This window comes from Acipenser ruthenus, chromosome 20 (assembly GCF_902713425.1).
Source record: "Acipenser ruthenus chromosome 20, fAciRut3.2 maternal haplotype, whole genome shotgun sequence".
NCBI lineage: Eukaryota > Metazoa > Chordata > Actinopteri > Acipenseriformes > Acipenseridae > Acipenser > Acipenser ruthenus.
The window spans coordinates 15054786-15081886 of NC_081208.1; the positions used below are offsets into that span (position 1 = coordinate 15054786).

Genomic DNA, 27101 nt, shown 5'->3' on the forward strand with positions numbered 1-27101 from the left:
ACAGCACTAGTAATGGAGATGGACAGCATTTACACTGGGCTGCAGAAACCCTCGGAGGATGTCTACTCCACAGTAAACCAACCCCAGGGCAAGAGAGCAGGTGCACAACAAGGGGGTAAGTACCAGGGGTCACATTTAAACGTGTCCCACTTCACTTTACTATTGCTAAAAGTTTAGCCATTCACTGAAAGGTTTTTTTTTCAAGTAATAGAAGCTAAAGAAATACATATTGCTTCACATGTGCCTGACCCGACACACCACAAAGTACTGAACAGCAAGCAAGAACCGCTCTGAATCATTGCAAAAATCACAACCACACGAGGGGCAGTAAAACACCAAAATTAGAACACGTGGAAATTCTTCCTCTACCTGTTGATTGAGTGTGTGTATCCTGAGCTGTGTTCTCTCTCCTCAGACCCCACCCTGCCTGTGAGTGCTGCTGGCAAAGCCTCTTCATACAGACAGCCTGCACTGGTTCTCCTCATCCTGTGCTGTCTCTTACTGGCTGCCATCATCTCCCTCGCTGTCTACCGTGAGTATTCAAACACTGCTGTGTTGTCTGTGTTGAACCCGGGTTTGGATGTGAGTGCTGTTGTAATATTTTGCCCTTTTAATTACCTCATCACATGGGAGTGGTACTGTGTAATTGCCTCTTCACATTGCAGTGGTACTGTGTAATTGCCTCTTCACATTGCAGTGGTACTGTGTAATTGCCTCTTCACATTGCAGTGGTACTGTGTAATTGCCTCTTCACACTGCAGTGGTACTGTGTAATTGCCTCATCACATTGAAGTGGTACTGTGTAATTGCCTCATCACATTGGAGTGGTACTGTGTAATTGCCTCTTCACATTGCAGTGGTACTGTGTAATTGCCTCTTCACATTGCAGTGGTACTGTGTAATTGCCTCTTCACATTGCAGTGGTACTGTGTAATTGCCTCACCACATTGCAGTGGTACTGTGTAATTGCCTCACCACATTGCAGTGGTACTGTGTAATTGCCTCACCACCTGCTCATGATAATCAGGCTACACAGAGGTATATCCCAATCGGTAATGGATAACATTTCTATTTCAGGGAACCAGGGTTATGATATATAAACTAACGTGCAGTACCATCCTAATAAGAACTGATAAAAAAAAAAAACAAGCAGCATTTTTAATTCTGTGCATGCTACGTTATATATATATATATATATTATAGTCAAACCTGTATTTAGAGACCACTCAAGGGACAGTCTAATAGTGATCTCTTAACACAGTTGGTCTCTTAAAAGAGGGCCCATAACTTATTTTCTATTTGTCTCTGGCATGCTTTCCTGTATTTATGTGTGTCTTACATACACTGTAAAAGTCAGAAGATGTAATATGAACAAAATGAGGTATGTCATTGTGGCAAAGTGCCCCCCTGTGTATGTTATATGTTACGTGTTGTGTGTAAATGTTGGTGTATAAGCATTGGTACACGGGATAAAAGCGGGTCTGTGTTTCACGTGTGTGTAAATTGTGTATTTGTATTTAGGCACGGGGATGGCACATCACATCACGTGCAAGTAAAAAGTAATAATATGTGAGCACGGGGAATTGCACTTTAATTAATTCACGTGCAGTTGTACCGAGATTCCAATTGAATGATTGACTAGCAATCGAGTCTTGGTACAACTGCATAAAAGCTGCATGTTTTCACTCACTGGGGGTTGGTGTTCGGTGAGTGGAGAACGGGAGAGAGAGGAGAAAAGAAAGGAAAGGAAAGTAAAGTAATTGGTGTTTTCACTCACCGTGTTTGTCCGTTTGTCTGTTCACTGTATAGTCTGTTTTGTTTGTCTCTTTATTTTGGCGTATAGTGCCGTGTCCCGTGTTTTTGTGTTCAAACCTTTTATTTTCTGTTCTGTTCTGTTAATTATTAAATGCTGAGCGCGATCACGCGCTCAGCTTAACCAAAACTCCAAGTCTCTGTGTGTTAATTCCTGGTTCTGGTCTGACACCACCCACTCCGGCCGTCTTTGTGACAGTCATTTAATAACATTCATTTAGAACATGCATTTACAAAACAGATTATTTTGTGAAAGTAATGAATGATTGCCTGTCTGAGGTCACACAAAATATTTTAAATCCTTTGCAAATTTCAATGTCTGCCTTTCAGGCAGGTGTTGATTCATTGCGTCCTCAAACCAACGCCAGCATAAGCATAAGATCGTTGAGGCTGTGTGGTCCAGTGGTTAAAGAAAAGGGCTTGTAACCAAGAGGTCCCCAGTTCAAATCTCACCTCAGCCACTGCCTCATTGTGTGACCCTGAGCAAATCACTTAACCTCCTTGTGATCCGTCTTTCCGGTGAGACGTAATTGTAAGTGACTGCAGCTGATGGATAGTTAACACACTCTGTCTGTAAGTCACCTTGGATAAAGGCGTCTGCTAAATAAACTAATAATAATCGTTTTCGATTACCGCGCACATTGTTTTCATACTCTTATAAGTATGGCTTGAATTTTTCTGTGTTTATTTTCCTTTTAACGGGTTGCCTTTAAGTCTTAAGCCGCTACATCCTAATTATGAGAACATTCTGTTAAATTAGCGGGAAAGAACAACACAACACAAAACGGACACATTGGAAGCTACCTAGTTCCCAGGCAACTGCGAGAACGAAATGCAAGTTACAGTAGCATCTGGAAGTGATTAATGTCATTGCTTGCTCTTGTGTTCGAATATCATGATTGAAACAGAATCAGCAAGTCAATCAGGACGTCGAGGTAAAAAGAAGCGACTTTGTTTAGTAATTAACCGTTTAATTAACATATTGAATCGGCTCAAAACACGGTCACGTGAACAAAAATAAAACCCTGAATTTGTCAGCAGTTTTTCTGGCACTTACTGTCTTTACAAGTACCTTTTACGCCCCTCTTGTCCCGCCGGCGGAACACGGAACTGCACGTAAATATTATATTTCATAACTCATTTTTAATATTATTACAAAAGCAAAAGAGAAAAAAGCTGACTCGATATCAAAATCGTTGTTTTCCTACCGTCAAACAGCGAAGGAATTTTTCGAATCCGTCATTTCACCGCTGAGATATCCCATTCGCAATGTGTCTAGTACCCCCATGCATTCAAAACAAAAGCAATCGACTAGCTTGCGTTTTGCTGCTGTGGTCTTACAACCTTCATGACGATGAAATCTCCCTGATCACGTTGTAGGGGAGGTCACAAGCGTTCCATTCATGCCTTTACTGTGTTTGTAACCCAATACATCACAGAGTAATTGATGTGCAAACAAACACGCCCACCTCTTGAATGAGAGAAGGGAAAAAAAAAAAAAAAGAAAAAAAAAAGAAAAACCTTTCAAAGGCAAATGCTTGTGGCAATGGCTAGCCTGTGAGGTGCCAGAAGATAACATCCCTTTTAGAACTTAGTATATCAATTGACATAAAGATTTACACAATGTTTATTTTTGGAGAGGTTTGGGGACCCTTGGGCTTAGCTTTGTAAAAACTCCTGTAGAATTTGATCCCTTTGTTCAAACAGTTCCAAATTTTTACCCAGTATATTAGACATGTTGGTGAAGCACTGGAAAAAAAATCTGGCTCTTTTCATATGCTACAAGTTGAAAAAATGACTATAGAACATAAAAAAATGAAAAGCGTTTGTTGTTTTTTTATGTATTTTTTCTGGATATCTCCTTCCAGTGTGGTACTGAGTAAGACTTTTATCACACCTGAGGTTTTAGTCTTGATGCCCAAGGGGTTACCTTGAATTCAAGCCCTGAACCATGCCTGTGCTGTCTATACTTTGGAAGATATTGTGATTTATTTAAGGGCACAGCCTCCCAGGCGGAAATTGTCTGTGAGGGGCTGGGGTTTTGAGAGGTTAATAACTTTAATTCTGTCATCTAGCGAGGACCTTTCGTTTCTCCACGTTCTCTCTTCCTTTACAAGAGAGCGCTGTTTTACTGATTACGGATAAAAGACCCTAAAATGGCTACCGTATTCCTTCGAATTTAGGATGTACCATTTAAAACCATCATTTTCTTAAACACTAGCCCTGTGTAAGGGTGCTTAATACAGGTTTGAGTCAGTTGCTGGGTAAGAGAATTGTGGTCGCGTAATACAGTTAAATAAAAGAACAGATATCACTGGGAGGAGTTTAAAGTGGTCACTTAGAGCAGGTGGTTGCTAAATAAAGGTGGTAGTATGAGCAGGTTTGTCTGTATAGAAGTACCCAAAAGTTATTTTTGGAACTTGAGTAACGGGTTAGCCAGTTAAAGAGTTCTTATTGGATTTACAAATATTCAGTATAAAGTTAATCTGGGTATCAATATTGTATTAGCAGTCATTCAACTAAACATCAAAAGTTATACAGGAGTGGAGAAATTTCTAAGTGCAACTAAATAGAAATAAAACCACACAAACACGCATAATAAATATGAAACTCAATGCAACTATGGTACACAAATCAAAATGAAATCAAACATAACAATCCAACACAGGGTCAAATCAAAATAACAACCTGCACACGAATCTCTATTGGAATACTCAAATCAAAAGTAAAATACAAATCAAACTCCAAACGTGCAATCTAACACGCTCGTTTCTCCTCAATCCTTTACAGGTAGCTAGTTTAGAGTATAGATCAGTGTTATATGTAATAACGTTGATTCTAAAATATATATTAAGCAAACCCAGTAGTTTAGAAATAACATTTATCTAGAAAACGTATTTAAGAGTTTAATATCTGTTATAAAGTCTGTTTAACAATACCCACAATAAATACACAGCGTCTGGTATATCACAGTTTAAAATACAAAGGGCAGTCGCACATAGTATACAAGGGGTGGTGTTTTATAGACTGTCTACTGTACAGACTAAAACCATTTAAAACCAAAGCATACAGTACAATTCAGTGCAACCCTGCAGCAGCTAGTAAGCGCTCCGCAGAGCGAGCAGTACTATAAAAAACAAACAAACTGACATTAATACTCGTCTCGCAAGACAGGGCTACCGGTATCGGTAACCAAACAGCACTGGGGTGCGGTGCTGCGGCTCACAAGGCGATACTCCGCTGGATGCCGGCTTAGTTAGAGTAGCATTGTTTCAGCACGAACCAGAAAGGGATTGTGATAGCCCCTAGCCCCTAGCCCCTAGCCCCTAGCCCCTAGCCCCTAGCCCCTAGCCCCTAGCCCCTAGCCCCTAGCCCCTAGCCCCTAGCCCCTAGCCCCTAGCCCCTAGCCCCTAGCCCCTAGCCCCTAGCCCCTAGCCCCTAGCCCCTAGCCCCTAGCCCCTAGCCCCTAGCCCCTAGCCCCTAGCCCCTAGCCCCTAGCCCCTAGCCCCTCTTTACTTTCTCCAGTTTTAAATGCATCGGGTCAAAGTTGATAGGCCGAGCTTCAGTAGGCTTCCTGCAGTTGAGCCAATAGCAGAGCAGTATTAGCGGTTGCCGAGGCAACAGGTACGCAGGTTAATAAAGCACAGGCACACAACACGGAAGCAGATTGCAAGGCTGGACCAGAGAAGGAGCAGCTTTGTAGAAATCTATGACGTCAGCACATTTAAAACGGCGATTCTACTGTAAAAAGCAAAATACATAGCCCCACCTAAACACACGCTACATCTTATATCTAAAAAAGCAAAGTATGCATGAACATGGAAACAACGTATTATTACTTTTTAAATATCAATTCATTATATTCAGTGCAGCAGAGTTATCAAAGAGGAAGTGAGAATTTGAGCACAGTTATTGATTTACATGACAGCAGCATTACCGCTTCTCAGACAGGTTTGTTTGGTACTTCTCGTTTACATAGATAACGTATCTACTTCATTGATAATCTATTGTGTCCAGATAATGATTTATAATACAGTTAGTTTTCCAGTTTATACAGCCTAGTACTTGTACCGCAGTTCAAAGGTCAAGTTCAAAGCTGGGTCATTTGACTCGGCACCTGACAATGGATTCTCACATCACCTGCCTGAAAAACAATGTTCTATCTATTGCACCATTGGATCTGAAATACAATGAAGAACACATATTGAAGGAGAGAAGGACAAGGTCCTTCAGTTTAGCAGCACACTTTTATGCTGTTTATATCTAATCAGATTTGAACTCCCTGCTTGAGAAATCGATTGCCATGTAAAAACATTTTTGCAATTTTTTATTTCAGATTTAAAATCTCCTAAAGAAGACCAAGAAAAATATATCGTCCAACTGAGGAATGTTTCTTTATTTTATGGTCAATTGGAGTCGAAGCACTACATCTTGACCAGTCAATACAGCAGACTCAATGAAACCCATTCAGAACTGCAGAGCAACTGCAGCAGACTCAATACATCACTATCTAAATGCAAACAAGAGAACGAGAAGCTGTCCCTGAAATCCTCAATCTTGGATAAATATTGTCCTCTCCCTTTGAATGGTGAGTTATTTTTATGTTTTTTTACATTTGTATTGAAACTTGGTTAAGACTTTCTTCAGCGATTGAGGGATTCATAATATGGGATATATGGAGTCTATCAGTCTGTATGTCCCATTAGATTTTTGCATTTCTCTAGAGCTGTGATCACAAACCCAAATGTGACCACAATTTTACTTTTGTTAACTTTAATATATAGTATGACTAGATTTCCTTTTAGTTTCAGTATCTAGTGTTTTAAACAGTATATTCCAACTATTGGTTTAATTGTGTTAAACAATCACAGTCACCTCCCTCTAGCTGTAGCTCTGCTTCCCTCTACAGCAACACCTCCCTCTAGCTGTAGCTCTGCTTCCCTCTACAGCAACACCTCCCTCTAGCTGTAGCTCTGCTTCCCTCTGCAGCAACACCTCCCTCTAGCTGTAGCTCTGCTTCCCTCTGCAGCAACACCTCCCTCTAGCTGTAGCTCTGCTTCCCTCTGCAGCAACACCTCCCTCTAGCTGTAGCTCTGCTTCTCTCTGCAGCAACACCTCCCTCTAGCTGTAGCTCTGCTTCCCTCTGCAGCAACACCTCCCTCTAGCTGTAGCTCTGCTTCCCTCTGCAGCAACACCTCCCTCTAGCTGTAGCTCTGCTTCCCTCTGCAGCAACACCTCCCTCTAGCTGTAGCTCTGCTTCTCTCTGCAGCAACACCTCCCTCTAGCTGTAGCTCTGCTTCTCTCTGCAGCAACACCTCCCTCTAGCTGTAGCTCTGCTTCCCTCTGCAGCAACACCTCCCTCTAGCTGTAGCTCTGCTTCCCTCTGCAGCAACACCTCCCTCTAGCTGTAGCTCTGCTTCCCTCTGCAGCAACACCTCCCTCTAGCTGTAGCTCTGCTTTCCTCTGCAGCAACACCTCCCTCTAGCTGTAGCTCTGCTTCTCTCTGCAGCAACACCTCCCTCTAGCTGTAGCTCTGCTTCCCTCTGCAGCAACACCTCCCTCTAGCTGTGGCTCTGCTTCCCTCTGCAGCAACACCTCCCTCTAGCTGTGGCTCTGCTTCCCTCTGCAGCAACACCTCCCTCTAGCTGTAGCTCTGCTTCCCTCTGCAGCAACACCTCCCTCTAGCTGTAGCTCTGCTTCCCTCTGCAGCAACACCTCCCTCTAGCTGTAGCTCTGCTTCTCTCTGCAGCAACACCTCCCTCTAGTTGTAGCTCTGCTTCCCTCTGCAGCAACACCTCCCTCTAGCTGTAGCTCTGCTTCTCTCTGCAGCAACACCTCCCTCTAGCTGTAGCTCTGCTTCCCTCTACAGTGCAGGAAGCAGCAGTTTATCTGTAGTGTTGCATTTGAAATAATTGCATTACCTGATTTAACATTAGAAAAGAGGGGGGTGGGGAAATAATGTTAATAAAGCTACTAAGAGGTAAGAAAATGTAATATATTGATTAAGTCCAGTGCTGCTGTATTTCACAATTATTATACAATGAAACCTAACTAACATAGCACATTCTAATCTCTAGTACCTGTCTGTGTACAGTACTTTGGGGTAGGACTGTGCCTTATTTAACAATTTTGAAACTGGCGTACCCTGACCCTGGTGTTTCCTGTGTCTATCAACTAAACAGAAATTGAGAAAAAACAGTATAAATGGCTATGCTGTTTTGTGTAGTGAGCTGTAATGGAGCTTGAAGAGATCATTCATAATCCACTACTGCAGGAGATCAGCATGTCTGCCTACAGAGTGCCCCTCCACCTAGTGGCTAAACCTGCAATTACAGTGCAATTAGAGGTCTGCTTGGGCCTAAATTTAAAACCCGATCCGAGCCCGAACTAGAATATACAAACTACACCTGACCCGAGCCCGAACTAGAATATACAAACAACACCTGACCCGACCTGAGCCCGATCTAGAATATACAAACTACACCTGACCCGACCCGAGCCCGAACTAGAATATACAAACTACACCTGATCCGACCCGAGCCTGAACTAGAATATACAAACTACAACTGGCCCGACCCGAGCCCGAACTAGAATATACAAACTACACCCAACCCGACCCGAGCCCGAACTAGAATATACAAACTACACCCGACCTGAACCCGAACTAGAATATACAAACTACACCCAACCCGCCAGATTTCCATTACACGAGAGTAGATGTTAAAACTTCATGCTGATTTGAACTCGGCTCTCGCCAAGATAAGCACCAACTAAGACGTAGCTTTACAGTAAACTAATGTGATCTATATGTGTCTCCATCCATTTACGTTTCCTTCCATATGATGATGTAGATATCCTTCTGTCTGGTGTTAATGGCTGAAGTGTAATGCTGGCTCCAGGGATCAGCTTATTTTGCCTCCCTGGCGCATCAACATACACAACGGCTGTGATGCTGGCTCCGGGGATCAACCACAGTGCGGCCTCCCCAGCGCATCAGCATGACAACCGTCTGGATTGAGCTAAGTAGGGTACATCTCTGGGGTCTTCAAGTGGGCACCTTCCATCCTCAGTGTTTCGTCGACCAGCCCACGACACCTCAAGAGGGCTCGACGGTGATTCTGGCGTCCCAGCATCACCCCCCTCCGTCCCCCACTCAACTCAGCCCAGCTTACTTACCTGTACATCAGCGTTTCTTTCTTTCTATTGTGCTTGAGATCCCCAGCCAGATTCTTTCCGTCTCAACCACAGCCAGTTGCTGCTCCTCTCTGCTGCTTCAGATAAGTTCTTCACTGTGCGACGCAACTCTTGGCCACTGAATCCGACGTCTCTGAGAAACCGGGTTGTAGAGTGTGCCACAAATCCTCGACAACCCACCTCAACTGGGTAAACCCTGACTCTCCATCCTTGCTGTTCCACTTCAGTGGCTAGTTGAGCATACCTCAGTTTCTTCCTCTCATACACCTCATCTACAACATCCTCCCATGGCACTGTTAACTCTACCAGGTGAACAAGGCATGCTGATCCAGACCACAAGACAATATCTGGTCGAAGGTTAGTGGTGGCAATCTCGGATGGAAAAATAAGCCGTTTACCAACATCTGCCAGCATTTAGCAGTCTCTAGCAGCTTCCAGTTGTCCTGGGCGAGGATTGGTTTTAACACCATTCTTGGTGGTTGCACTCCTGGGCGGAGGAATGTTGTCTTTTGTGTGTAATTTTTTGATGGAACAGGTGGCAACTTATTGGTCATGTTATGCTTGTCTTCCAATACTAAGGCCAAACATCGCAGCACCTGGTCATGGTGCCAAGTAAACCATCCTTGGCTAAGAGCCACCTTACATCCTGTCAAAATGTGCCTTAATGTTGCAGGTGATGAACACAAAGGACATGAGGGATCCTCTCCTACCCAGAGGTTTAGGTTCTGTGGTGATGGGAGAACATCATATGTTGACCTGATGAGGAAACTGATCCTGCTCTGTTCCATTGACCATAGGTCTTGCCAGCCAATCTTGCGTTGTTCCACACTCTCCCATCTCATACATTCTCCCTGCTTGGCCTGGGAAATGGCCTTTATACACCTCATCCTCTCCTCCTGCTTTTGCACCTCGTTGACTACCAGCTTCCTCCTTTGAGCTGGGGCTGCCTTGTGCCATGTAGGAGGAGCTGAACTGAGACCAAGACCCCCTCTTCCATGCTAAACTTGCCCCATGATATCACCAATTCGAAGGGCAGCCTTTGCATCTTCCACAGCTTTCTTTGCCACCCACTTTCTTCCAGTTTTCAACACAGGTGCTGCCTCCCTTATGCATTTGTCACGTGATTCTACTAATGTCATTTCCAGTCTGACCTTGGCGCACTTAAACTCCTCGGTTAGAGCGTAGACTGGTAGCTGCAGTATTCCCAACCATTTCCTGATGTATGAACTGATTAAAGCTTCCAGCTTCTCTACTGTTGTCAAAGAAACCTCGTACACAGTCAGTGGCCACAGCAACCTCGGCAGTAGACCAAACTGAAAGCACCAGTGTTTTAGTTTGCCTGGTAGAGCGCAGCTGTCTATGCTTTTCAACCCTTCCACTGCTTGTTGTCTAACTTCTCCCACACGAACTGTGTCCTTTAGATCCCCGTCGTACCATCTCCCAAGACTCTTCACTGGCTTCTCAGACACTGTTGGTATTGCCTCACCATAATGAAGAATGTTTTATCGACTACTTTGCCTTTAATTATAGAGATGCTCCTTGATTTAGAGGGCTTGAATTGCATTCGTGCCCATTCAATGTTATTGGTTAATTTGCCCAATAACCGATTAGTGCAGGCTACTGTTGTAGTCATGGTTCTCATGTCATCCAGGTATGCTCGAATTGGTGTGTGACAAGGAATGACCGAGGTTGAGACTCAGAGACAGTTTGAAGTTCAAAATAAAGCTTTTTAATAAACAAAAATACAAAATAAATAGGCACAAGGGCCAAACAAAAAGGTTTCAAAAACCCTGCTCTGCCACACACCTCCCTCCACGTACAAAGTACGGAGGCCGCAATCAGCCAAACTCCCCCCCCCCCCTTTGAACCCAAGACCTCCCCCCAAGAGTCCCCTTATGTCCCTTGGGTGGGCTATTTCAGCGGGCGGTGGTGGGCGGGGTTGATGCCAGATCCCCCAAGCTTCCTTCAATAGCGGGGGCCCCGGACCTTCAAAGTACATGAATGCTGGTAGGGAACCTGGACCCTCCAGCAGGTGCAGCGATGGTGGCACCTCTAGTGGCGGAGGCAGGAACGGCGGCCCGTCTCCCTCTGGTGGCGGAGGCGGGAACGGCGGCACGTCTCCCTCTGGTGGCGGAGGCGGGAATGGCGGCCTGTCTCCCTCTGCTGGCGGAAGCGGGAACGGCGGCCCATCTCCCTCTGGTGGTGGAGGCGGGAACGGCGGCCCGTCTCCCTCTGGTGGCGGAGGCGGGAACGGCGGCCCATCTCCCTCTGGTGGCGGAGGCGGGAATGGCGGCCCGTCTCCCTCTGCTGGCGGAAGCGGGAACGGCGGCCCATCTCCCTCTGGTGGCGGAGGCGGGAATGGCGGCCCGTCTCCCTCTGCTGGCGGAAGCGGGAACGGCGGCCCATCTCCCTCTGGTGGCGGAGGCGGGAACGGCGGCCCGTCTCCCTCTGGTGGCGGAGGCGGGAACGGCGGCCCGTCTCCCTCTGGTGGCGGAGGCGGGAACAACAGCTTGTCTGTCTCTGCTGGCGGAGGCGGAAACAACAGCTCATCTCCCTCTGCTGGCGGAGGCGGAAACAACAGCTCATCTCCCTCTGCTGACGGAGGCGGGAACAGCAACTCTGGTCCTTCCGGCGGTGCTGGACCCTCTGGACCCCCTGGCGATGCGGGACCCCCTGGCCCCTCTGGCGACGCTGGACCCTCTGGACCCCCTGGCGGCGCAGACAGGCAGGCAACCCCAGGCGATGCGGACAGGCGGGCAACCCCAGGCGATGCGGACAGGCAGAAAACCCCAGGCGATGCGGACAGGCAGGCAACCCCAGGCGATGGAGGGAGAGACAGCTCCGGCTGTTCCCCCTCTGCTGGCGGTGGAGGGAGAGACAGTTCCGGCTGTTCCCCCTCTGCTGGCGGTGGAGGTGGGAACAGCCTGTATTCTTCCCCTGCGGGTCCCTTCAGCCCTGGGCCTATGGGCTTCCCCTTCTCGGGCCGTGGACGCACCGACTCCTCCCGCTCGGGGCGTGGACGCACCGACTCCTCCCACTCGGGCTCCTCCCCCTCGGGCTGTGGACGTTCGGGCTCCTCCCTCTCGGGCTGTGGACGTTCGGGCTCCTCCCTCTCGGGCTGTGGACGTTCGGGCTTCCCCTCTCTGGGCGACGGCAGCGGCTCCCCCTCTCTGGGCGACGGCAGCGGCCCCCATTCTGGCTCTCGGGACGGCGGCTCCTCCCCTTCTGGCTCTCGGGACGGCGGCTCCTCCCCATCTGGCTCTCGGGACGGCGGCTCCTCCCCTTCTGGCTCTCGGGACAGCGGCTCCTCCCCTTCTGGCTCTCGGGACGGCGGCTCCTCCCCTTCTGGCTCTCGGGACAGTGGCTCCTCCCCTTCTGGCTCTCGGGACAGTGGCTCCTCCCCTTCTGGCTCTCGGTACGACAGCTCACCCCTCTCTGGCTCTCGGGACGACAGCTCACCCCTCTCTGGCTCTCGGGAAGACAGCTCTACCTTCTTTGTTTGAATGACTGGGGCCTCTCCCATATCTACCGCCAGGTAGTTAACGACCATCAGGGCAAGCTCTGCGAAGGACGCCGGGTGATGCTGTTCCTCCCACTTTTACCACCTCCCCCCATCTCGACGCCACAGCGTATTGATAACTATGGGGAGGTCGTGGAAGAGGTCCGCCTCAGGGTGCATCAACCAGTCCCATATTTCCTGGGATGGTGGTGAAGGCGGTGATGTTGGAAGTGGTGGGGTGGCTGCCGAGGATGGGGTTTGCAGCTGCTCCTGGTCCGGATTGTGGGGGCATCCTGCCCAGTTGTGACCATCCGCCTCACAGCGCCCACACCAGTCAGCTGGTGGCCCATCTGGACAGGACCTCCACCGATGAGCACCAGGGAAAAAGGCTGGCTGGGTCCTCCAGCTTGGGTGGCTGTTGTTGCAGCAGCTTACATTTCTTCGGCTGCTGCATCTCCTGCCTTTGCCGCTGTCTGCTCTTCCTCCCCATTTTTTTTCAAAAAAAAACCTCACAAAATTCAAAAAACAAAACAAAAAAAAATACTGCCCTGAGCCTCCAGGTGGCGTTATCCCACTTCTTATACCAACTGTGACAAGGAATGACCGAGGTTGAGACTCAGAGACAGTTTGAAGTTCAAAATAAAGCTTTTTAATAAACAAAAATCCAAAATAAATAGGCACAAGGGCCAAACAAAAAGGTTTCAAAAACACAAAACAATCAACACAAAACAAAACTTACAAAATAAAGCTTCCAGGCTGGGCATTGCCTTGACTGGTTTCAATAACACAGCACAAACAAAAACACTCTTCTTCTCCTTCCAGAACTCTCTCTCCAACTGGGAGGCTGAGGCCTCCTTTTATGCCAGGTGGCTAAGTCCATAATTGAATAATTAATTGACTGATTGCTCCCACCTGAAGCAATCAATCTGGGCAGGGAGGAGAATTTAACTCCTTCCAAATCCAGGAATGTCACATGGAGCTCCTTCCTCTCCTTTTTAGCTGATTGAATTTGTTGCCAGATCACATTGATGTGTTCTAAGCATCCTGGGAAACCTGGAATGCCCGCTTTTTGTATTGAAGTGTCAATGAAGCAGTTCTTTAATAGGTAAGTTGACAATCTCTGAGCAATAATGCTGAAGAAAATCTTGCCTTCTACGTTTAATAGGGAAATAGGACGAAACTGACTGATGCTTGTAGAATCTTTTTCTTTAGGTATAAAGACTCCACCTGCTCGGTGCCATGCTCTTGGTACAACCTGTTATTCCCATGCCACTTTCATCAACTTCCACAGAATTCGTAGAACTCCTGAAGCACTCTTGTACACTCTGTACGGAACTCCATTAGGCCCTGGAGATGATGAAGCCCTTGCTTTTTTCACAGCTCGCTCTACTTCTTTCCACTTAGGTGCGCAGTCCTCCATTTGGTATTCTGGTGGATTGATAGGTGGGATGTCTGATGGAATTGACATAGGCTCCTGCCTTTTTGAATCTGTATGTGTTTCCTCCAAATATCTCACCAGCTCAACCTTAGATGCTTTTAGTGTGCCATTCTTCTCACTGGTGAATAACTTCTTTACAAATTTGAATGGGTCTTTATAAAAGTTAGTTCTCGCACGCTCCTTCTTTTTTGGAGCGTTTCCATAGGCGCTCAGCTCTGCGCAATGTTGCAAGCTTATCTTTTATGACCCTTTGTTAGAGATTGAGTCCCTCCTTCTGACTTTGTTCTGCTCTTCTCCATTGCTTCCTCAGCTGTCTCCTTTCTCTAACTAAGCATTCAATCTCCTGCTGCCGTCTAGACTTTCCAGGAATAGTTTGTACTTTTTCCTTCCTTTTTTCAACTCCAAACCTCTCACTTCCATATGCGTAGATGATGTCCCCAAATTTATCCAGCTTCTTTTCAACTGTTCCACTTAATCTTTCCAATGCAACGCAGAGATCTGTGTTTACTGTGTCCCATGCCGTTTTCTCACAAGCTCTTGGCCATTTAACTCCAGGCTTGTGCCCGTTCTTTTCTGTCTTATGCTGGTTTGTCTGACCGGGTTCACAAGGATCATTAGGTTCATCACTAACTGTGTCCATGCAAGTCCTCCTCACGTCTATGACAGGGGTGCTGATATCCTGCGAACTGTGGTTTGCATCCTGTCACTGGATTTCATTCGACTGACTTGACTGACTTCGTAAGAAGTAATGATCAATGCGAGGCCCTTGTCCCTTCTCCCTCAAGCATTTAATTCTCCCTTGATGAATCTTCAAACCCCTGACCGTTGTCGTCTTGCTCCAGCCGCAGACACAAACCTGGAGTTCCATGTCTTTACAAACTGCAGAATATACAAACTACACCCGACCCGACCCGAGCCCGAACTAGAATATACAAACTACACCCGACCCGACGTGAGCCCGAACCAGAATATACAAATTACACCTGATCCGATCCGAGCCCGAACTAGAATATACAAACTACACCTGACCCAACCTGAGCCCGAACTAGAATATACAAACTACACACTGTCCCTTGAGACCTTTCCTCTCTCCAGTGCAGTGCTACTCAACTCTGACCCTCGACATCCATTCCAGTCCAGGTCTTTATTCCAAGCAGGTCCTCAGTTAGTGAACTACCTCTTCACAGGTTCAATCTGAGCAGATTCAACTGTTTTAGAACCTGCTTGGAGTAAAAACCAGGACTGGACTGGATCTCGTGAGCCAGAATTGAGTGCCACTGCTCTAGTGTAGCACAGGAATGTGTGAAACAAGCATTTGCATTTAGAGCACCGTGTGATTGGAGAGGTCTGCCAGAAAGCATAACTAATGAGCTCAGCAAAACAGACTTGAGATCATTAGAAACCTGTGCTGGTAATGTGTGTTGTAATTGTACATGATGATTCTGCAATAAGAAGGATTTGACACTTTTTAAAATGCAATTAGAAGTGCATTTGCAATGTGTAACATGAAGCTGTAACTGGATTATGTGTGAGGCTGCCAGCCCCCCTGAACCCCTACCCCCTGGGACCCCCTTGTGAATAAGATGCATCTCACAGGTTACATCCTGGAGAGCTAAAGGGATGAATACATTAATGCATGCATGTTCTTTCTCATTCTACAGACAACAACTGTAAGCTGTGTCCAGAGAAGTGGATGCAGTTCAATGGAAAGTGCTACTACTTCTCAACTGATAATATGAACTGGAACTCCAGCCGTGATAACTGCACATCAATGGGGGGGGCACCTGGTGATTATAGAGAGCAAGGCAGAGCAGGTACAGAATAGCAATCAACTTCACAAAGATCCTAATGGAGCTGCACAGTCTGACATCACAGTGTGTAGGAACAATTCAGTAATTGATAATTCAGAGTTTATCTGGGTTGATTAGTTCTCTTATTAATAATATTTAATTGACGTGTTACAAAGAACGAGGATTTACTATGAACACACATTCACGCGCTAGACACAAGGAATGTTTAATAAATAGTAGTATTTTGTTAAGTACACAAATATTAAACGGAAATCAGAAAAGTCAGACTGTAAATCTCTTAGTCTCTAAGAACAAAACACAAGTCAAAAGCTTTCACTGCATTCATGCGGCTAGCAGGGCAATTGAAATATGACACCGCCTATCTCCTCACACACAGGGCAGCAACCTCATCAGCCCAAGCAAGCTGTGACATAGCTAGTAACTTGCTCACAAACAAAAACACTCTTCTTCTCCTTCCAGAACTCTCTCTCCAACTGGGAGGCTGAGGCCTCCTTTTATGCCAGGTGGCTAAGTCCATAATTGAATAATTAATTGACTGATTGCTCCCACCTGAAGCAATCAATCTGGGCAGGGAGGAGAATTTAACTCCTTCCAAATCCAGGAATGTCACATGGAGCTCCTTCCTCTCCTTTTTAGCTGATTGAATTTGTTGCCAGATCACATTGATGTGTTCTAAGCATCCTGGGAAACCTGGAATGCCCGCTTTTTGTATTGAAGTGTCAATGAAGCAGTTCTTTAATAGGTAAGTTGACAATCTCTGAGCAATAATGCTGAAGAAAATCTTGCCTTCTACGTTTAATAGGGAAATAGGACGAAACTGACTGATGCTTGTAGAATCTTTTTCTTTAGGTATAAAGACTCCACCTGCTCGGTGCCATGCTCTTGGTACAACCTGTTATTCCCATGCCACTTTCATCAACTTCCACAGAATTCGTAGAACTCCTGAAGCACTCTTGTACACTCTGTACGGAACTCCATTAGGCCCTGGAGATGATGAAGCCCTTGCTTTTTTCACAGCTCGCTCTACTTCTTTCCACTTAGGTGCGCAGTCCTCCATTTGGTATTCTGGTGGATTGATAGGTGGGATGTCTGATGGAATTGACATAGGCTCCTGCCTTTTTGAATCTGTATGTGTTTCCTCCAAATATCTCACCAGCTCAACCTTAGATGCTTTTAGTGTGCCATTCTTCTCACTGGTGAATAACTTCTTTACAAATTTGAATGGGTCTTTATAAAAGTTAGTTCTCGCACGCTCCTTCTTTTTTGGAGCGTTTCCATAGGCGCTCAGCTCTGCGCAATGTTGCAAGCTTATCTTTTATGACCCTTTGTTAGAGATTGAGTCCCTCCTTCTGACTTTGTTCTGCTCTTCTCCATTGCTTCCTCAGCTGTCTCCTTTCTCTAACTAAGCATTCAATCTCCTGCTGCCGTCTAGACTTTCCAGGAATAGTTTGTACTTTTTCCTTCCTTTTTTCAACTCCAAACCTCTCACTTCCATATGCGTAGATGATGTCCCCAAATTTATCCAGCTTCTTTTCAACTGTTCCACTTAATCTTTCCAATGCAACGCAGAGATCTGTGTTTACTGTGTCCCATGCCGTTTTCTCACAAGCTCTTGGCCATTTAACTCCAGGCTTGTGCCCGTTCTTTTCTGTCTTATGCTGGTTTGTCTGACCGGGTTCACAAGGATCATTAGGTTCATCACTAACTGTGTCCATGCAAGTCCTCCTCACGTCTATGACAGGGGTGCTGATATCCTGCGAACTGTGGTTTGCATCCTGTCACTGGATTTCATTCGACTGACTTGACTGACTTCGTAAGAAGTAATGATCAATGCGAGGCCCTTGTCCCTTCTCCCTCAAGCATTTAATTCTCCCTTGATGAATCTTCAAACCCCTGACCGTTGTCGTCTTGCTCCAGCCGCAGACACAAACCTGGAGTTCCATGTCTTTACAAACTGCAGAATATACAAACTACACCCGACCCGACCCGAGCCCGAACTAGAATATACAAACTACACCCGACCCGACGTGAGCCCGAACCAGAATATACAAATTACACCTGATCCGATCCGAGCCCGAACTAGAATATACAAACTACACCTGACCCAACCTGAGCCCGAACTAGAATATACAAACTACACACTGTCCCTTGAGACCTTTCCTCTCTCCAGTGCAGTGCTACTCAACTCTGACCCTCGACATCCATTCCAGTCCAGGTCTTTATTCCAAGCAGGTCCTCAGTTAGTGAACTACCTCTTCACAGGTTCAATCTGAGCAGATTCAACTGTTTTAGAACCTGCTTGGAGTAAAAACCAGGACTGGACTGGATCTCGTGAGCCAGAATTGAGTGCCACTGCTCTAGTGTAGCACAGGAATGTGTGAAACAAGCATTTGCATTTAGAGCACCGTGTGATTGGAGAGGTCTGCCAGAAAGCATAACTAATGAGCTCAGCAAAACAGACTTGAGATCATTAGAAACCTGTGCTGGTAATGTGTGTTGTAATTGTACATGATGATTCTGCAATAAGAAGGATTTGACACTTTTTAAAATGCAATTAGAAGTGCATTTGCAATGTGTAACATGAAGCTGTAACTGGATTATGTGTGAGGCTGCCAGCCCCCCTGAACCCCTACCCCCTGGGACCCCCTTGTGAATAAGATGCATCTCACAGGTTACATCCTGGAGAGCTAAAGGGATGAATACATTAATGCATGCATGTTCTTTCTCATTCTACAGACAACAACTGTAAGCTGTGTCCAGAGAAGTGGATGCAGTTCAATGGAAAGTGCTACTACTTCTCAACTGATAATATGAACTGGAACTCCAGCCGTGATAACTGCACATCAATGGGGGGGGCACCTGGTGATTATAGAGAGCAAGGCAGAGCAGGTACAGAATAGCAATCAACTTCACAAAGATCCTAATGGAGCTGCACAGTCTGACATCACAGTGTGTAGGAACAATTCAGTAATTGATAATTCAGAGTTTATCTGGGTTGATTAGTTCTCTTATTAATAATATTTAATTGACGTGTTACAAAGAACGAGGATTTACTATGAACACACATTCACGCGCTAGACACAAGGAATGTTTAATAAATAGTAGTATTTTGTTAAGTACACAAATATTAAACGGAAATCAGAAAAGTCAGACTGTAAATCTCTTAGTCTCTAAGAACAAAACACAAGTCAAAAGCTTTCACTGCATTCATGCGGCTAGCAGGGCAATTGAAATATGACACCGCCTATCTCCTCACACACAGGGCAGCAACCTCATCAGCCCAAGCAAGCTGTGACATAGCTAGTAACTTGCTCACACACATACACGCCCACACACACACACACATAATGGAGTATAGATTAAAGATATGGCAAGTTTACTTTTAAAGAAATTCTTAATACAACAATATGAGGTAGATTACTTATAGTTACTTCATCAAGTTTCACTAAAAGTTATTATTATTATTATTATTATTATTATTATTATTATTTATTTTTTAGCAGACGCCCTTATCCAGGGCGACTTACAATTGTAAGCAAATACATTTCAAGTGTTACAATACAAGTAATACAATAAGAGCAAGAAATACAATAACTTTTGTTCAAGCAAAGTATAAGTGTGACAAACCACACTTCAATAATACAGCAGATAATAGTGATAGTTACATCAGGGTATGATTAAATAGTGATAGTTACATCAGGATATGATTAAGTACAAAGTACTACAGGTTAAACACTTGGCAGATTACAGTATTCTGAAGTACAGGATTAAATGCAGTAAAATAGGGGCAGATAAGAGCAAAATAAAGCACATTTACATGAAGGGTGATAGTGTCCCAGGATACAAACAGAGGAGTTCTACAGGTGCTCTTTGAAGAGGTGAGTCTTAAGGAGGCGCCGGAATGTGGTCAGGGACTGGGCAGTCCTGACATCTGTAGGAAGGTCATTCCACCACTGCGGAGCAAGGGTGGAGAAGGAGCGGGCTCTGGAGGCAGGGGAGTGTAGCGGAGGTAGAGCTAGTCTTCTAGTGCAGGCGGAGCGGAGAGGTCGAGTGGGGGTGTAGGGAGAGATGAGGGTCTGGAGGTAGCTGGGTGCAGTCTGGTCAAGGCATCTGTAGGCTAGTACAAGAGTCTTGAACTGGATGCGAGCGGTGATCGGGAGCCAGTGGAGCGAGCGGAGTAGTGGAGTAGCGTGGGCGAAGCGAGGCAGAGAGAACACCAGGCGGGCAGCAGAGTTCTGGATGAGCTGGAGCGGACGGGTGGCGGACGCAGGGAGGCCAGCCAGGAGGGAGTTGCAGTAGTCTAGGCGGGAGAGTACCAGGGCCTGGACCAGGAGCTGGGTAGCATAGTTGGTGAGGAAGGGTCGGATTCTTCGGATGTTGCTCAGGAAGAATCGGCAAGTGCGTGCCAGAGTGGAGATGTGCTGGGAATAAGAGAGGCAGGGGTCCAGGGTGACTCCAAGGTTCTTAGCTGAGGAAGAGGGTGAGAGTGTGGTAGATTCCAGAGGAACAGAGATAGAGAGATCAGAGGAGGGGGAGGAGGAGGGAAAGAAAAGGAGGTCAGATTTAGAGAGGTTGAATTTGAGGTGATGCGAGTGCATCCAGGAGGAAATAGCAGACAGACAGGTAGAGATACGGGAGGAGATGGTGGAGTCAGAGGTGGGGAAGGAGAGGAAAATCTGAGCATCATCAGCATAGAAATGGTATGAGAAACCATAGGGGGCCCAGGGAGCGGGTGTAGAGAGAGAACAGGAGAGGACCCTAGACTGACCCTTGGGGGACTCCAGTTAAGAGAGGGTGGGGTGTGGAGGTTGCTCCACGCCAGGTTACCTTGTAAGTGCGGTTGGAGAGGTAGGAGGAGAACCAGGCCAGAGCAGTGCCAGAGATCCCCAGGTCAGCAAGAGATGATAGTAGAATAGAGTGATCAACAGTGTCAAAGGCAGCAGAGAGGTCGAGGAGAATTAGGACAGAGGAGAGAGAGGCAGCTCGGGCACACTTAAGTGAGTTGGTGACAGACAGGAGGGCGGTTTCAGTGGAGTGGGCAGAGCGGAAGCCAGATTGGAGAGGGTCAAGCAGAGAGTGGTTGGACAGGAAAGCAGAGAGCTGGCGGTGTACAGTCCGCTCGAGGGTTATTTCACATGCAAAGTGTGCTTACTAAATTAATGACAGTTAATAACAGTTGGTTTGTCTGATAACAGATTTGTCTTTTGTCTGCTTCCTTTCGCCCAATGACTTGTTGTTGCAGTTGGGACTTGTTTACTTCTATATTTTATGTCTTCCTTGCACCAAACCGCTTGTGTTTGCAGTTTTATGGTTTCTTCACTGTCCTTGTCCAGGTGCCCCCCTCCTAACCCTGGTCATCTTCAGTTCAGTATTCCTGCCAGGAACCAAGGGGCCCTTTTCTTAAGACACAGCAGTTTGCTCTTTTTCTTAAGACACAGCAGTTTGCTGTTTTTCTTAAGACACAGCAGTTTCATTAATTAGTCCAGTTATATCATTAATACACATTCATGTATTGATATCATATTCAGGGAATCTGTCCCACAAGTGTCACAGGGATTGTTGCCAACTGGTCCAGCACAAATTACTGAAATTAATCTACCGTATTTATTTATATATGTGTAGCGCCACCTTATGGATATACCCGACCACGCCACCCCCTTTTAATATATAGGAGAGGGGGATTCCCAAAGTACAGTCTAATACGAATAATCCCCACACACAAGAACCGTTCAAATAAGAGAGGTCGGTACAGTTTAAAATCAAGATTTATTATAAAATGGGAAAAGCCCCAAATTTCATAGAGCACAGATAAAAAACAAAACAAAAGAACAATCTGTTATAATAGGTAATAAATCAACAAATCAATAATACTAAATAAAAGTACAAACAAATAATATGCAATTATAAAGGTTCCAGCAGATAGTATGTAATTGTGGAGATCGGTGAAGGCAGCCCACCACCAAAAGACAGGAGGGCGATAGAGCCACCAAGTGAACAATCACAACAGATAAAAACAAAATCAGTGAAACAAACGCAAATGAAAAACAAAAAATAAACTGAAAACTACAAAATCATCAAAAGTGCAAAATTAAATCAAGAATAACACACAGTGCTCAACCAAATACCAAACAAATCACAAATAAAACACCTTGCAGTGACTCTATCGCTATCCTGAATCAAGAATAACACAACACACACACAGTGCTCAACCAAACAAATCAAAACTAAAACACCCTGCAGTGACTCTATCACTATCCTGAATCAAGAATAACACAACACACACACAGTGCTCAACCAAACAAATCAAAACTAAAACACCCTGCAGTGACTCTATCACTATCCTGAATCAAGAATAACACAACACACACACAGTGCTCAACCAAACAAATCAAAACTAAAACACCCTGCAGTGACTCTATCACTATCCTGAATCAAGAATAACACAACACACACACAGTGCTCAACCAAACACCAAACAAATCAAAACTAAAACACCCTGCAGTGACTCTATCACTATCCTGAATCAAGAATAACACAACACACACACAGTGCTCAACCAAATAAATCAAAACTAAAACACCCTGCAGTGACTCTATCACTATCCTGAATCAAGAATAACACAACACACACACAGTGCTCAACCAAACACCAAACAAATCAAAACTAAAACACCCTGCAGTGACTCTATCCCTATCCCAGCAACAGGAAGTGCACCGCCTCCACAAAAATCCACAGACTATAAAGTATGCTATACACAAATGGTGAATCAGCTGTGTGCAATATTATCTCAAATAACTATCAATTGGTTTGCAAGCGTTGCTAAAATTATATTAAAAAAAAATAACCCGTATTAACACTATCTAAGAAAAACAGTGGGGAGCGTTCTTTATCCTATGGAAAAAAGAACAAAAGTTAGCATCTCCCCAAAGGCACGCTACTACCATTGTACAATAGAAATGCTTATAAAATCACAATACCTCAAGCGGGCTGTAACCTACACGGTACATAATCCCACCCTACACAAACCTTTAAACAATCAATCACATTACCTCAGGCAAGTCTGGATTCAAACATCTTTATCAAATACCGGAACTAAAATTAAAGACGTGATTAAAGATATTTCAAAATAACAACGAATCGCACAGGGTGACAGAGAGAGACACAGACACAGAGACAGAGACAGAGAGATAGTGAGACAGAGAGAAAGACACAGACACAGACACACAGACACACAGACACACAGACAGACAGACAGACAGACAGACAGACAGACAGACAGACACACACACACACACACACACACACACACACACACAGAGGAAAGTGTGTGCTACTCTGAAATGACAAACGCTATGGCACTTTTAAAGGTAAGCTAATCATTTCTACATCTCCCAATCCACAGCACCTGTTGATGGCGCTGATCAGCTACGCTAATTAAGCATCTAAATCAGGGTATTTTAGCAAATCAAGCCCTAATGTTCACTGAATATAATAAAATCAGCAGCACCCGCTACATATGGATAGGTGGAAGATCAACAAATTCCTTTGCTACTGTATGTATGTATATATATATAGAGGGAAAGAGATTTCAAAAACAGCAAACAGTTCTCTATCCAAGGAGAATCAGGATCTAACAGGGTACTCATCAATCACTAGAAATACTCCATGAAGAATATATACAGACAGGGTTAACACTGCTGGAGAGTCAAAGGTGTGTTTTGTGTTTAGGATTTCTTATCGAACCAGGCCGGCAGTATCAAATACTGGATTGGACTGAATGATCAGGCTATAGAAGGACAGTGGCGCTGGATGGACAACACAACTCTAAATCCTAATGAAGCGTGAGTCATTCTCTTTCTGAAATCATTCAGGAAGGTCTACTGTAAACAGGAAATGACCTACCTTGCAGATAGTATAGCCTAAAGTTTACATAAACTGTAAATAAACTAATTGCAGTCAGTATGCTATCTCTGAGGCTTAAAGTAGTGAAAATGTCTTGCTCACAAACATGTCATGTTTTACAGTATTTTAATGATCTACTCTGTATTAATCCTGCTGGGGCTTTCCCCTCAAAGCGATTTATAGGCTTGTTTATTAATACAGTGAAATGAGGTCCATATATGTTTTAGATCCGCCACTGTTTAGCTCATTAAAATAGCCCCCTTCAGTTATTACACCCAAGGATGTGCTTCATATCATCTCATTATCTCATGCCAGACTCAGCCTTTTAATGCACAAACTGCAATGCAAAGACCATACGCGACTTCAACTTTAAAAAGTGAAATGGTCAGTCCTCCTATAGCGTGCCTGTCTCGTGAGGATTGTTCAGTGCAAACTGCTGGGGTCACATTCTGAGCTCATTAGTTGTCCCTTATTGGGCTTGTAAAGCACTTAATCCTAGGAAAAGTGATGAAGAAAACGATACCTGGAACTGGAGTCCAATTCATGTGTGTTTCATGCAAAAGGATTTTAAACTTTACATTTTCATGCAATTAGTAACCGATATAACGATATTGCATTTTTTAAAGCAAGCTTTAATCACACTTTGTGTTCATTTAATATTTCAGATACTGGGGCAAAAGGGATGATGGTGTAGAACCCGAAAATTATACTGGAGAAGATCCACTGGGGGAAGACTGTGTTCATTTTGCTAAGTATAAAAATTTCACACCCAGCTGGTACGATGCTTCCTGTACTAAGAGTTCAAATCAAAGGATTTGTGAAACAGTGGCAGCGATTATAAAACCATGATATCTGTAATCCCTCCCTCCCTCAAAACAACTGTAACATCTAATGCTTTCAATCATTTTAATATTCTTATAATAATAATTGACTTGAACTGTTTCTTGCTGAGAACTGAACTTTTTGATGGATGTAATGTTTGAACGCTTTCAAGAGAGGTAGCACCTGTTCTTGTAAAATAAAGGAGTTACTGACTGCTTGCCCAGTCCAGATAATCCTGAACATATTCAAGGTAATGTTGATCTAATAGGCATCTTGGTTATCCTTTAGTTATTTTTTTTTTATTTTCACGCAGTGTTTTTATATGTATTAAATTAGAATTGACTTTATGATTTTTATTTCTATAAACATCTGCTTGATTTATTATTGGTTTAAGTTTGATCTGATTTGATTGCACTCGCTGATGTCTGTGTTTCCTTTTTTTCGGTTGTTTCGGTTCTGCGTTTCCCCCTCCCCGAGTGCATTGATTGGCCAGCAAGAATGACTTCTGTCTCCAGCCCTAGTTGTCATAGCGAACCAAAGCCAAGTGATGTCATTGGCTGGTTTACAACCTGCTCCTCCAGTGGTCTGTCCTTTCTAATTTCACCACGGCGTTTAAATAATAATAATAATAATAATAATAATAATAATAATAAACTTTATTTTGTATAACGCCCTTAAAAGCAATCATCACAGAGCGCTTCACAATTAATAGTACAGCAATAAATAAACAGATTATACATAAAAAAAAGCACAAGGAAATAAAACAATCATAACAATCATAAAAACGCCTTTCTAAAAAAGGAAGTCTTTAAATTAGCTTTAAAACACTCAAAGAAGCCGAGTCCCTGATCTCTAGTGGAATAGAGTTCCATGATTTGGGGCATAGCAACAGAAGGCGCAGGCGAGCAGAAGGGATACACAACAGTGTGAGATCAGCAGAGCGGAGGTTGCGAGTGGGAGGGTAAAAAGATCAAAGATCTGACAGATAAGTCAGAGCTAGCCCATGAAGAGACTCATATGTCAGCATTAAAATTTTAAAATAAATTCTAAACCTGATAGGCAGCCAGTGCAAGGCCTCCAAGACAGGAGTGATGTGAGCTCTTGTCCTGCGATTGCTGTAAAGTGGAGTGGAAAGGGGCCCCTTTGACCCGAGGTAAACTACCAGACCGGACCAGACCAGACCAGACCAGACCAGACCAGACCAGACCAGACCAGACCAGACCAGACCAGACCAGACCAGACCAGACATTTTAATAGCGTGACACTTTGGTGTTCTTAAGGAGAAGCACAGTTACTACCGACCGGAATAAGAGACCTGTTGGAAGGTGTTCAGAGGGTGTTTGGTGCGGTGAGTTTTTCGAGTGACACGTTTTGGACGTTATGTAAATTATATTTCATATTTGCTATTCGCTTTTAGCTATGTAAAGAAAATCTCTGCTTGTACTGGGTCGAGAGTTTACCTCTGTTACAGTTTTAGTGCATTGTAATTTGTGATTGGTGTGTATGCTGCTGCTTATTGTTTTACTGTATTGTATGTATTTGTATTAAGATATTTGGGTTTGTCTCTGATTTTTTTAAAGGGGAAACTGGGTTGCATAACTTGCTGTATTGTATTAAATTATTATTATTATTTTTTTATCCTCCCCAGATGTGCAGATACTGTAGTTGTGGGTAATTAGTATTGATTTTGCTTGTCTGTAGTGGTTATAGATTTGTTTAATTGCACAGAAGGTATTTGGAGTTTTCACTGCTGTTTGAAATTGTTTGTATATTTATGTTATTTCTATTTAATTATATGTTTCTTTTGCTTTATGACTGCGCTTTTGGGATTTGATATGACTGTAAATTGACTGCAATTTAAGATTTAAGGCAAGATCTAGCAATAGCCTGGTGAGAACCGTTTGTGTTAATGTGCTCTTGTATCTATTTTATCCTTGTGTGTGTAATAAACTTGCTGAACGTGATACCTGCCTTGTTTCTCTTCATCTCTCATTACCTTCCACTGCCTCTCTCCTGAATCAAAGAACATTGTTTTAATTGAAATTCATTTTTATTGGTGGTGTTGTGCGCCCCTCCTCGATTAGCAAGCAGGGCCTTACAGCTCAGCCCTCTTACCACTCTTTTTGGCGGGTGAATCTCAATTTTGTTTTAAATAACTATTTCTGGGGGTGCAATTCCCTCAGTGGTGTAATCAGCTATAACAATATCTATGCTATTTCTGTAGTACTAGCCTTATGATTTAAGGGGTGTTACATTCATATTAGAGAAATGTGAATCCAGAGAGATAATTGAAAGGAGCGCAACCTGCTGCTGCTGCTTCTCAGACAATTCATCACTTTAGTGAGATAGTGCCTGAGAAGAACGCAAGTAAGACAGAAAGTAAGGGAGATGAAAAGGTGGGTTAGCGAGCAGGACTGAGACACAGACTTGGAGGATAAAACACAGAGCCAGCTGATCTTCCCCGAAGCGACCTACTGTTGAAGGACAGACGCCTGTCGCCTGTGTTCCCTCTAGAATCTGGGTAATATCCATGTTCAGTGTTATACTTGCTGCTTATATAATTGAATGCATTTCTATAGAGACTCATAATAAAGTGTTGTGATTGAGACACACCTTTGTTGTT

General features: G+C 44.4%; 1 protein-coding gene across 1 annotated transcript; it reads left to right on the forward strand.

Moving 5' to 3' along the window:
- Positions 1-27029, forward strand: LOC131698884 (C-type lectin domain family 4 member G-like). The gene is made up of 7 exons (XM_058993548.1): positions 1-115; positions 416-532; positions 6149-6400; positions 15605-15757; positions 18491-18643; positions 23483-23595; positions 24322-27029. Exons 1-6 carry the CDS (start codon positions 13-15, stop codon positions 23533-23535), a joined length of 831 nt encoding a protein of 276 aa, XP_058849531.1. The 5' UTR covers positions 1-12; the 3' UTR covers positions 23536-23595; positions 24322-27029.
- Positions 27030-27101: the final 72 nt, after the last annotated feature.

What these genes read in the sequence shown, in the direction of transcription:
- LOC131698884 (XM_058993548.1), top strand. Translation starts at nt 13, where the DNA reads ATGGAGATGGACAGCATTTACACTGGGCTGCAGAAACCCTCGGAGGAT. An exon ending in AGCAGGTGCACAACAAGGGG is followed by an intron (nt 116 to 415) that starts GTAAGTACCAGG and finishes CTCTCTCCTCAG; the next exon opens with ACCCCACCCTGCCTGTGAGT. An exon ending in TAGAGAGCAAGGCAGAGCAG is followed by an intron (nt 15,758 to 18,490) that starts GTACAGAATAGC and finishes CTCATTCTACAG; the next exon opens with ACAACAACTGTAAGCTGTGT.